This window comes from Neomonachus schauinslandi, chromosome 8, assembly GCF_002201575.2.
Source record: "Neomonachus schauinslandi chromosome 8, ASM220157v2, whole genome shotgun sequence".
In the NCBI taxonomy this organism is placed as follows: Eukaryota; Metazoa; Chordata; class Mammalia; order Carnivora; family Phocidae; genus Neomonachus; species Neomonachus schauinslandi.
Genome location: NC_058410.1, coordinates 27680130 through 27693446, shown reverse-complemented (window position 1 = coordinate 27693446; position 13317 = coordinate 27680130). Strand labels below are relative to the sequence as shown.

The following is a 13317-nucleotide window of genomic DNA, read 5'->3' as shown; positions in this document are numbered from 1 at the left end:
CCCAAAATACAAACGCAACTGTATGGGCTGGAACTTTGAGGACCCTGGATGAAGAGCATACATGTTGAGATCGAGAAGCATGAGGACAACTTACTGACAAGTCTGTATAGGAAAAAGTATGGAAATTACAGCCAGTGGCTGTACGGGAGCCATTCTGTGGCTCAATGTGCAACACAGTGACCACCACAGTCCAAAAACAGAACTAGCGTTGAATAGATAATCAGTAAAAATTTTTTTTCCAGAAAAGAGTATCCTTAATTGCATCACAGACCCAAGCTCTAGATAAAACATTATGCCATACTTCCATCCTTTACCCTTCGAGAAGCAAACGGAAAGAAAACTACCTCCACAAAGTGAAATTGTCTTAATATGAAAGCCTGAGTTGAAATGAGGGTTCAGAGTCTGTGTCTCTTAGGAGAGGACAACAAAGAAAAGGAGGGCAGTGCTTTCAGGCATCAGGGACCCTATGTTCACTGAGAACTTGACGCTGAATCATTTAAGGACAAACAGGCCAGGTGTAGTGCTTGAAATGTTAGTAGACCAGCCATCTCATCATGACCTACAGGGAGGCAGCGTGGGAGCTTGCAGACAAACTGGAACACAGACATGCTAGAAAGACCAGGAGCGAGAGGCTGACATGACATAACTGGGAAGGTGGTTAGCTGAGAGAGGAGAAGACACAGATGGTGCGTTTGGTTATCTGCATAGCCTGTTCTGCATGGTTCTGCAAGGACCAACTGTGGGTGTAGATGCAAGAGAGTAAGACCTTAGCTCATTACGTGGAAGGACACTGTAATAGTTGGAAGTCTGCAATGACAGGACATCCTGTCTTGGGTGCCAGGCAGTGAGTGTCTTGTGATGACAGGTGCTCAAACAGACAGGTAATGATCTGGAAGTAATGCTTCAGAGGAGATTCATACGAGAAGCACTTGGATGGGACTTTAATAATGTCCTGTCAACCCCAGGTTTCTATTTCCAAAGGAATTCTGAAAACTAAAGTAGAGGATGTATTTAATTTTAATGTCTCCAGTTGGCAATTTTTCCCTAAAATTTTCTTGTTCTCCAATTTTATAAGTAATTGACATATCTTGGAATTGACTATAAAGATTTAATTCATTTTTCTGGTATCAGCTTTTGTGTCAAATAATCATAAATATGGACCAAGAAAAATCAGAACTCTTTCAGAATATCACACTCATAGCATAAGTGTAATGTTAATAAGATGGATAAAATGATTTTACTAATTAAAACATATGCTACATTAAGCTGCAGCGGATTCTCAGATGTCTATTTTTTTAAATTATCGTGGAGATAAATGTGTCAATGATACCTGGTAAAACTGTACAAAGAAGAAAAAGATGCAAATAGAAAATCATTTTTAAAACATCACATGTGTAATGAAAGGTGTTTTTAAGCAAAAACCTGCAAATTTACTGAGTAATATTTTGTGAAAAGTACTATGCCAAGCACTAACAAAGGCAACACACGGATATGCAGTTTTATTTATTTAAAATACTATAGGGGCACCTGGGTGGCTCAGTCAGCTTAGCGTCTGACTCTTGATTTCGGCTCAGGTCATGATCTCAGGGTCGTGGAACCGAGCCCCACATCGAGCCCCGGGTTCAGCGCAGAGTCAGCTTGTCCCTCGCCCTCTGCTCCCCCCACCCCGTCCCCGCTCCCATGCTCTCTCTCTGAAATAAATGTAAAAATCTTTAAAAAAATAAAATATTATAAAAAAGTTAATGTTTTATGTTGAAATGCTTATCCTAACATATTCATTTTATAACATGAATCATTCCATCTGCCTATTCCTTTGTCCAAAGTTTATGCTTAAATGGGAAATACACGTCTTACCTAAGGCTCTACCAGTCAGAGCCGGACCAAAGGTACAGAGAACTGTCAGTCCCTCCTCAGCCCTACCTCATCGTTCCTATACCACGCCACCTCCCAGAGGTAACGAATCTCCTTTGTTGGAGAGGGAATACTGCCTTCCCTGGGTTTGTTCTATAGGAAGCTCAATAAATAATTATTACAGGCAGTAGGTACACACATTCTGAAGACAGAGGCTGGTGATCCTATGCCACACGGTTGGATCTGGGATACATGATGCTCTCTAGACAGGCTGAGGATGCGCCTCTAGCTGATAAATGTGGAAGCCATGCAAATGTACAAGACATGACCTTGTGTCTGCTCCAAAGTAACAGTAACTACACAATGAAAATCCCTGCAGACACCACCTTAACCAAGCGATCAAGGTTAACATCAGCATGAACAAGACATATTGATATCATAAATCCTTTGCTATGATGCACTGAGAAAGACAACATAGTTTGCTCAAAAGGAATAACCTCACTCTCATCATGAAGAAACATCAAATGAACCCAAACTGAGGGACATTCTAAGAAGAGATGACACCCCAAAGGGTCAAGGACATGAAAGCAAAAACAGGCTGAGGCACTGTCATAGACTGGTGGAGACAAGGGAGGCATGACAGCTAAATGTAAAGCGGGATCCTGGAACAGAAAAAGAGCCTTAAGTGGAAAAATGGCTGAAATCTGAGCAAGGTCTATAATTCGGTGAGTATATTATACCAATGTTAATGCCCTGGTTCTGAACATTGTACAATAGTTATGTAAGATGTTAAACTTGGGAGAAACCAGCTAAGGGATTTACGGAAAGCCTACAGTTCCTGAAACTTTTCTGTGAGCTTCAAATTATTTCAAAATTAAAAGTTAAAGAAATAATGAAGGTAACTTAATTAGTTCACTGGAACCATCTGTGTCTGTACAAATAATTACTCAGTGAAAGGAAAGCCTACAGTTCCTGAAACTTTTCTGTGAGCTTCAAATTATTTCAAAATTAAAAGTTAAAGAAATAATGAAGGTAACTTAATTAGTTCACTGGAACCATCTGTGTGTATACAAATAATTACTCAGTGAAATAGAATACCCAAACGCTGCTGTGTTGATATCAAAGAAGAGACATTTGAACAAATACCTTCACTGTGTTAATTATAGTAAATTAGTTCTAATAAGCATAGATGTAGTAGTAATATTTAGACTGTGGTCCACAAAAAACCTTGCAGGTGAGTTCAGAATTATTTTACATCAGTGGATACCTCTGAAAGGCTTGAGGAAAGGAGAACATGACCTTGGGAAGTCATCTTCTCCCACTCTCTCTTATTGGCTTTGGATGCTTGTTTATCTAATGCTGACCACAGTTCCTTATCTTCATTGAAGAATAAGCATGGAAATGGGCCAACAGGGCAGAGTTTGATATGCAACAGGGATAAACTTGCTCGTGAAACTTCTGTCCCTGGAGAGTTTAGAGAATGAAAGTGAATGTGGGTGTCATGCCTGTCTTGAGGGAACATCACAGATGTTCTGAATAACGTTAAAAGCTTACCTGAAATTAAATATCAATATTTTCCTAGAATGTTGATGCTACGTTGAGTTTTGTTTTTCCCTTCTCTTTGAATGTTTGGTTTATACAGCCTGATCCAAATACTAAGTTTGGTGACTGAATATTTGTGCTAAAACATTCGAAAAATTAAAGTAGTACCCTACCCAAGAGTGACAATGCCATCTAACCCTTAGAAAGCCCACATTGTTTAGCAGATAGTGTGGCTGACCCATCGGGATAGAAATCACTCTCTATTAAGAAGTTGTCTCTCCCACTCCCCTTCAATGGTTTGCCCATTTCCCACCCTTCTCCCTCTGGCAACCATGAGTTTGGTCTCACTATTTATGGATCTGTTTCTGCTTTTCGTTTGTTTATTCATTTGTTTTCTTTTTTAGATTCCATATGTGAAAGTGAAATCATATGGCATTTGTCTTTTTCTGCCTGACTTCTTTCACTTAGCATAATACTCTCTAGGTCCACCCATATGGCAAATGGCGAGATCCCATTCTTTTCTACAGCTGAGTAGTATTCCTGTCCGGGGTGTGAGCGTGGGTATCGCATCTTGTTTATCCACTCATCTATCATGGGCACTGGAGTTGCTTCCATACTAACTGTACCAAACTTAGACAACTTTTCCTTTGACTACTAAGAACACTGCACTTTAGAGGACAACTTTCTTTCTGTATTCACTGTTGTTCAGCTCTGGGTTAAAAGTCATAAAAGCCTGAACCACGTCCCTACAAAATACAGTATTCTGGGAAGCTTTGCTGGTTTTAGTTTTTTAAAAAAAATCCCGGATATCTTGCTTTCAAAAAAAAAAAAAATCTTTTTCTCATATACCAGAAAATGCAGAAGAAAAAAAGAAATCAGGTTAATGAATCATCCTGGCTTACTGGATGCCAGTTGGTAGAATTTAAACTTAACACAGCAAAGCAAATTTCAGTTACCTTTTGTCATAAATCAGTTAAAAGTTTTGTTATTTCCGAAAAATCAAAGAGCACATATCTGTACACGGTCTTAACTGCAAAGGAAAAACAATGACGTGCTCAAGAGAGGCCATCTTAGTTTAGAAACGCTGCCTCTTTCTGGACCCTGTTCTTTCCGAGCAGACCCTTCCCCCGGAGTCCGGTATTTTCAAGCAAGCGCAACCGTCACCGCCCACCGCGGGTGGGTCCCTGTTAAAGGGCGGCGGGTCGGTGCGGGCGAGGGCGCCGCGCACTGTCGCTGTCGCCAACCGCAAGTGCCGAGCTGCCGGTTCCACTCAGAGCGACCCCTGTCACCCTTTCTCTACCTCATTGCACGCCCGGCAGTGGGAAGAGTGAAGCTCTCAGTCCTGCGAATTTGACGCAGCCGCAGGCGCGCAAGAGGCGAGAGGCGCGCTGAAGTTTCTCCCGGGGCTCCCGGCGCCGACCCCCGCGCCTCCCGCTCGGCGCACGACCCCGAAACCCGCGGGACGGACCCCGGCGGCGCTGGGCAGTCGGCGGGCCGGGCCCCGTCACGTCCCGCACCAGGCGGCCCGGCCGCCACCCACCTACCTGCGCGTCCCGACGGCGCGGCCGCCAGCAGCAGCAGCAGCAGCAGCGGCGGCAGCGGCAGCAGCCGCAGGGCCCGGCGGCCGGGCGCCTGGGCCGCTCTGGCCGCCGCTCCCGCGGGGGGTCGCCGGGCCCACATGGGCTGCGGGGGTCGGGTCACATCTCGGAGGGCGTCCCGCCGCGTCCCGCCCCTTCGAGCCGCGCGCCCTTCCGCGGCGCCCCGGGCCCTCCGCTAGGGCGTCGCGCGGCGCTGTCCGCGGCCGGGAGCCCGGGGAGGCGGTACCCCGGCTGCGCCCCACCCGCGTCCCGCGGCAGCCCAGCTGGATGCCGGCGCCGAGGGGAGGGACCCCGCGATTTCTGGTCCCCGGCCACGCAGTTCCGAGAGTCCGGGCGAGTTTCCACCGCCCCGACCTGTTGTGAGGTCACCGCTGCAGGTAAAAGCCTGCACTCCGCGGAGGAGAGAATGAGGTGAGCACACAGAAAAGTGAGTCTCGTATTCAGGCCTGAGAGTCGCTCCTCTAAACTTTGAAATGTCAGAGTTCAGTGCCGGAAGAATGAATGAAAGAATGAAATGGGTATTTATTTCTCAACATACCGCCGGGCACTCTGCCATGCATTGCATTTGATTTCATGCAGTCCTCGCCACCTGCAGCCAGGTATTGTCCCATTGTTCAGAAAAGGGAAACTCACAAAGTCAAGGTATCTGCTTGAATGAAGTCCCCCGAGCTTGTGAGCAGGGAGGGGCCTGCGGATTTCCACACGGGCCCGCTTCTAGGTCCCAGGCTCTTCATAACGGGACGGCGGGGGTGGAAGTGAAGAACTGTGTTGAAATAATTAAAATAACATAAAGAAAACCCGAGGGCCTGTCTCGGCTCTGGTCCTTGAGAGGGAGTTATAAAGGCTGGGCACCGCCTTAAAATAGAGAAATAAACGATTCACCTCGGGTATGTTCCCTCTTTCCCTCACAGAAAACCTAAGTGTACAAAATTAGGTCAGCTACCTTCATCTTAGGAAAAAGCATCTGAAGTAATTGAAAAGAAAGAAGTCTTTTTGCTGGGAGGGAGTGAGAGGACGGGCAGGATTTTCAAGAGTCCCCTAAGTATGCTACATCCTTCTCTCCAGAAAGACTTGGACACAGAGAATAAATCCAGCTCGGGTTGTCCCTTTGGCTGAGCTCCGTGTCGGGACGCGGAACCTAGGACTCTACAAACGTTTGTCAGCCGGGTCCTTTAGGTTGCATCGATAGGGGGCGCTGGGTGAACGCTGACAGCCGGAGGAGCTGCGAGGGGACTGGCCTTCCTACCTGCTGTTCTTCGCGGTGCCGCACAGTGGCTCCTCACCCTGGCAGGAGGAGCTGGTGCCGTACGCCCAGAATCAGCTTCATGGCGCCCCCTCAGAGACACCAGCACTGGGCTGGCCAGGCCCATTCTCAGAGGCCAGAGTTCAGCTTCCGGGGGTTCCTCTGCCAGGATGTAACCCCCACATCTTCCCTTTGTTCCTTCAGCCCTGGGGGCTGAGAGTTGCTTCCCGTAGTTACTTCCAGGGCCTCAGTCTGAAAAATCCCCTTTTCACATTTTTAGTTCTCCGGCGTCTATTTAACCAATTCTACCTAGCAAATTCTTTCTGTTGAAAGAACTGGTATGGTTTCTGTTTTCCTGGCTGGGGTCTTACTGATTCAGGAAGATGTAGGAAGGACTGAACATTTTAGGAAGGACTCTATGTTAGCAGCTCATCATCAGCATTGTGGTGAGTCACTGTTGTCTTTACTGACTGTAAATTTTATTAGTAGGGCTTCATCCTTATCATTTTAAGTCTAGTGGGTTAAATGTGATGTATATTTGCCACAAATGTATTTGGGGCCACTCATCTTTGGTATCTAAACTTTAGGACGTAATATGCATTTCTGTTCAAATAGGAATCATTCGTGGCCCCAAAGGGGCTAAAGCAGACAGGTACATAGCCCTCCTTCCCTTATTCCCTACCCTTCTTAACTTGAGCAGTAACAGTTCTCTTACTTCGGCACACCCGTCTTCCCTCTGTCCTCCTCAAGTTCCCCTTCGCTCTTGTCAGACAGCACGTCAGAATTTCACTGGTCTTATACCTGGTAACAAATTCACCGCTTTGTCCTCAATAGATGCCTGTGGTTCTCATAGGAGGAGTGGGACCTAAAATATTGCTAAGTGTTCAGTTGATGTTTCCCATGCATTAAATTCAAGAGTGTAGTCATGACTTCTTTTGTTTTTACCTGTGACCTGGAACTCACCTTAGGGAGTTTCCTTTGTACCTTTAGATTCTACCATCTTACCCACCCTGCGAACTTCAGGAAGAAGCAGTCCAGTTCCCTCCCAGTCTAAACTTTCCCAGTCAAAATAAATCCTAGTATATCCTTCAGAAGATTTTTGAAATGACTCAACACATTCAAACTGATGTATTCTGTCATGAAAATTACAACCTTTTTTTTTTTTCCTGATTGGTGCTTTATTTTTCTATTAAGCTTTTAATTTCAGGGCACCTGGGTGGCTTAGTCAATTAAGCAATCTGCCTTAGGCTCAGGTCATGATTCCAGGGTCCTGGGATTGAATCCCACGTCTGGCTCTCTGCTGAGCCGGGAGCCTGCTTCTCCCTCTCCTCTGACTGCAGCTCCCCCTGCTTGTGCTCTCTTTCGCTCTGTCAAATAAATCAAGAAAATTTTTTTAAAAAAGTTTTTAATTTTAATTCCAGTATAGGTAATATACAGTGTTATTTTAGTTTCAGGTGTACGATACAGTGACTCAGCAATTCTACTCAGTGTTCATCAGGATAAGTGTACTCTTAATCCCCTTTACCTATTTCACCCATCCCCCACCCACCTGCTCTCTGGTGACCACCAGTTTGTTCTCTACAGTTAAGAGTCAGTTTCACAGTTTGTCTCTCTCTTTTCTTCCTTTGCTCCTTTGTTTTGTTTCTTAAATTCCACATATGAGTGAAATCATATGGTACTTGTCTTTCTCTGACTGACTTATTTTGCTTAGCATTATACCCTCTAGATCCATCCATGTTGTTGCAAATGGCAAGATTTCATTCTTTTTATGGCCTAATAATATTCCATTGTATTTATATATACCACATCTTCTTTATCTATTCATCTATCCATGGACACTTGGGCTGCTTCTATAATTTGGCTATTGTAAATAATGCTGCTATAAACATAGAGCATGCATGTATCCCTTTTAATTAGTGTTTTTGTATTTTTTGGCAAACATCCAGTAGTATGATTACTGGACTGTATGGTAGTTCTATTTTTAACTTTTTGAGGAACCTCCATACTGTTTTCCACAGTGGCTGCCACAGTTTGCATTCCCACCAACAGTGCACGAGGGTCCCCTTTTCTCCACATCCTTGTCAACACTTGTTATTTCTTGTGTTTTTGATCTTAGCCATTCTGACAGGTATGAGGTGCTATCTCATTGTAGTTTTAATAGGCATTTCCCTGATGACAAATGATATTGAACATCTTTTCATGTGTATGTTGGCCATCTGTATGTCTTCTTTGGAGAAATGTCTAGATGGCAATCCTTCTTGCCATGATTTACCACCTGCTGAGATCTTAATTTTATGGAATCTGATGTATGGGTTTTTGAGCTTTTTGATCAGCAAGGCTGTAAACCAATACCTTCCATCCTCAATCCCAGCACTAACACTACAAACAAAAAAATACAAACTTTTCCTATTCCAGTTGAACTCCTAAATAGTTTCCAGGAATGATACATCATCATGATCATCACCATCATCACCATCATGTGAGGTTACTGAATTCTGACTTTGAGCTAGGCACTATGCTAAGAAGGTTACACTTACCACCTTCTTAGGTCCTTACAACAATTCTGTGAGTTAGTCACATTTTCCAAAATGACAAAATGAGGAAACATGCTAGGTCAGGTTGTTCACTTAATAAGTGACAGCACTGGGATGTGAAGCCTGGTTAATCTAATTCCAAAGTCTGTGTTCATAATGACTTCCTTATATGCCTCTGTGCTTAAGAAAAATGAAGCAAATACATTTATGGGGTGAACTGCAAAATAACACACATATGAAGATGTATACTTATTAATTTATGAAAAATGCAACATTGGTGTGATTTCCATATTGTAAACTACAACGTGAATGCAAACATGGGAACATTCCTGGACACACAATTATAGTCAGGGGCAGGTTCAGAATATACTAGGTTTCCAAAAGTAAACCTGAAGGTTAGAGGGCAGATGATAGTTGGGGAAAAAGGAAGAAAGGAAAGAGTCCTGGGGAGATAATAAACATCCAGTATTTAGGAGATTTCTGAAATCCTTTTAGTCTACTCTGCCATTTGTTGTGGATATTTGGGACCACTAACAGTGTTTACATTATGCTGTCTGCTCAAATCTAAATAATATCAAATAATTAAAATCTTACGGAATCCCATCTCATCAGATCTTCCTCCAACTCTTCCAAATTTTTTTTTTTGAGAAGCAGCCCATGCATTTAAAAAATTTTGTAATTGTTAAGTATAATATACATACAGAAAAATGCACCAATACAGATGTTACAGCTCAATGAGTTATCACTAAGGGAACGCGTTGGCAAGTATCACCCAAGTCAAGAAATAGAACAATGCTAAACCTACAGAGGCTGTCCTCTTGCCCCTTTCCTTCTCCACAAAATCAATCATTGAGTGTGTATTCCATTGTATCTGGCTTCTCATACTCAACATTATGCTGAGAATCATCTGTGTTTCTGCCTATAGATTTAGTGCAACACTGTAAAGTTATCCATTATGTGACTATGCTACAATTTATTTATACATTCTATTTTGATGACATTTAGATTGTTTCCAGTTTGGAGCTATTAGCAGTAGTGCTTCTTGGAACATTCTAGTTCATGTCTCTTGCCTAGGTGCACATATTTCTGCCAGGTACATACCCAGAAGTGTAATTACTGGGTCATAGGACAGACATATTTCTGCTTAAGTAAATAATGCCAAACCTGTTTTCCAACGTGGTTATAACAATTTACATTCCCATCAGCTGCAATGCATTGAGAACTTTTTCATAAGTTTATTAGCCATTTGGATATACCCTTGTGTCAAGGATCTGCTCCCATTTCTTGCCTATTTTTTCTATTATCGTCTTTTTATTTTATTTTTGTTTGAAGAAATTTGTTACATATGTTGAATATGAAGCCTTTGGCAGTTGCATATGTTGCCAATATTTCTCCCTTTATTGTAGCTTGCCTTTCTGCTCTCTCAATAGAGTAATAAAAGACATTCCTAAATGTAATGTAGTTTAATTTACCAATTATTTCTCCTATGGTCATTGTTTTTTTGTGTGTCCTGTTTAAAAAATGTTATCCCACCCTAAGATCATGAAGATACTCTTCTAAGTTCTCTTCTGAAAACTGTATTGCTTTATTTTTCACATGTAAAATTATGATCTGCCTTGAACTGATTTTTATATGATAAACTAGCGGTTCAACTTTTATTTTTTATATGAGTCTGACCAATTCAGCACTGTTTATTGGAAAAATCATCTTTTCCCTAGAGCTCCATCTTCTTCATAAACTAAATGTCTTTTATTAATGGGTCTGTTTATAGATTATGCTCTGTTCCGTTGGTCTCTTTGTCTATTATTTTGCCAAATCTCACACTATTTTAGTTCCTTTCTTTTTGCTGGTAAACCAAGTCCCTCTACTTTGTTCTTATTTGAGTACCTTGGCTAATTTTGCCCTTTGTATTTCCAATAAATTTTAGAATCACTTGTGAGTTCCCACAAAACAACTGGCTGACGTTTTTTTTTTTTAAGTCATACCATACATAAAATAAAGTGCCTAAAGCACAGTAATCTTAACTTTTTTTCATATATACACAACCATGTTACCAACCTCAGATCAAAATATAGGGTATTTCCATCCCTCTAGAAGATTCCCTCATGCTTCTCATATACCTCTACCAGAGGAACTCACTGTTCTGACTTTCGTTATCATCTGATTAGTTCTGACTCTTCTTGACCTTCTTATTGGTGGAACTATACTGTAGGTACTCTTCTGTGTCTAGCTTCTTTTATTCAACATAATAATATCTTTGAGGTTCATTCATGTTGTTCCATGGATGAGTAGTTTTTACCTTTTTTTTAAATTATTATTGCTAGGAATGTTCCATGATAAGTTTTAAATATCTGTTCATTTTTATGCCAAAAGCAAATATGAGGTTCCCTGGACAGAGATCAGTTTCTTAGGATTACCCACAATAACTTCATCGGTTCTCTGGCTTCCATTCCTCTCTCTCTTTTGGGGTGACGTGAAGAGAGCCAGGTGGATCCTGTGCATGCACCACAGGAAGGGAAACCCAAAATTATACATCTAGAAGTTTAGATAGGCTACACACCCTTAGCTGCTGCTCTATCTTTCTGAGAGAGGGAGAGAAACTCTATCTCTCTAATGTAAACAAATACTTTGGAAAGTAAATGAATGCTCTCAGGAAGGCAAAGGGGAAAGTCCCTACCCTGGACTGCAAACACTTGGCTCTGGGGGAGGTAAGTTTTATTATCTTTTGAATGAGAACACAGGGCTCCAGATCTAACCCTCTTGCAATGTGAGGAGCAGATAAATCCGGGAAGAAGAGCTAGTCTGTGATGTGCCGATTTCCTTTGCTTAAGAAGGCAGACTGTCCAGAAACATGAAAATATTCATGGAGCATTGTTTCCCTGGCATTCTATTATATGAATGTATATAACCTTTGATTTATCCATTCTCCTGTTGATGGACATTTGGGTTATTACTTGTTACTGAGTTGTAAGAGCCCTTCATGTATTGTGGATGCAAATACTTTGTCAGATTTACAGTGTTGCAAATACTTTCTCCCAGTTCATGGCTTGCCCTTTAATTTTTACAATAATATCTGCAAGAGCAAAAGTTTTTAATTTTGATAAAATCTATTTTTTCCATTCCCCCCCCCCTTGATGTTTATGTTTTGGTGTCTCATCTTCAGAAATCTTCATGCATTCCAAAGTTGAAAATGTTTTCTTCTAGAAATTTTGTAGTTCTACCTTTTACAATTAAATCTATAATACATTGTAAGTTAAATTTGATGCCTGGTATGAGGAAAAAGAGATGAATGTTTTTTCTCAGGCAGCTGTCCTATTGTTCCTGTGCCATTTTTTGGAAAGATTTTCAGTCTACATGAAATTGTGTTAGCCACTTTGCTAGAAATATATTGACCATATATGCATGAGTCTATTTTTGGATCTCATTCTTCTCATTGGTCTATTTGTTTATTTTTGCACCAATACCACATAATAGAAAATAAACGTGTTTGTTTTTTATTTGTGTACTTTTTACAGAAAATTGCAAAGGCAGTGCAGAGAGTTTCTGCATACTCCTCACTCAGTTCCATTAGCACGGTAAGTGTTCTAAACTATGCAAGTTACACTGGCATATTATTGTTAAGTAAACTTCAGACTGTATTCAGATTTCTCTAGTTTTTCCATCTCTGTTCCAGGATCCAATCGAGGGTACCAGACTACCGGTCGTTCCCATGTGTCTTCAGTCTCCTCTGGTCTGTGATACTTTCTCAATTTTTCTGTATTTTTCATGACCTTGATAGTCTTAAAGAGTATTGGCCACGTATCCTGTAGAGCAAAAAAACATCCATGGATAAATTTAAAATATTATCATGAGAGTCTAGCAGAGCTTCTAGGCATGAATTCAATCTTCAAAACACAATTGCATGTCTACACATCAATATTAAATTAGTGGAAAATGAAAGAAAAGAATCATTTGTAATAGCATGAAAGATACCTAGGACATATGAAAGCTTTATGGGAAAAAGTATGAAATCCCAGCAAGTGACATTGAAGAATATTTTTTTTAGATGGGGAAATATGGATTGTGGTTATGGATTGAGAACTCAGTAGCTGTTAAAATTAGTTCATAGATATAATACAATTCCAATGATGGGGTATCTGGGTGGCTCAGTGGATTAAATGTCTGCCTTTGGCTCAGGTCATGATCCTGGCGTCCTGGGATTGAGCCCCGCATCAGGCTCCCTGCTCAGTGGGGAGCCTGATTCTCCCTCTCCCTCTGCCTGTCGCTCCCCTCTGCTTGTGCTCTCTCTCTCTCTCTCTGTTAAATAAATAAAAATCTTAAAAAAGAGAGAGAGAGAGAAAGGAAAAATGTTTTAGAAAAAAATACAATTCCAATGAAAATTTTAACAGATATTTGTGAAAGGTGATTATAAAATTCTTGGCATGGTGATTATACAATTCATGTGGAATTTCAAAGGTCCAGAAATAATCAAGATATCTTTTAAAAAGTTCAGATGGAGGGGTGCCTGGGTGGCTCAGTTGGTTAAGCGTCTGACTCTTGATTTCAGCTC

At 41.6% G+C, this 13317-nt stretch overlaps 1 protein-coding gene across 1 annotated transcript in view; it reads right to left on the bottom strand.

Moving 5' to 3' along the window:
• IL20RA (interleukin 20 receptor subunit alpha) overlaps positions 1-5170 on the bottom strand; it is a 34160-nt gene extending 28990 nt beyond the window's left edge. The window contains exon 1 of the mRNA XM_021693494.2: positions 4938-5170. Within this exon, the coding sequence (XP_021549169.1) occupies positions 4938-5073 (136 nt within the window). The 5' untranslated portion in view covers positions 5074-5170. The remainder of the gene's footprint in view (positions 1-4937) is intronic.
• Between the last annotated feature and the right edge of the window lie 8147 nt (positions 5171-13317).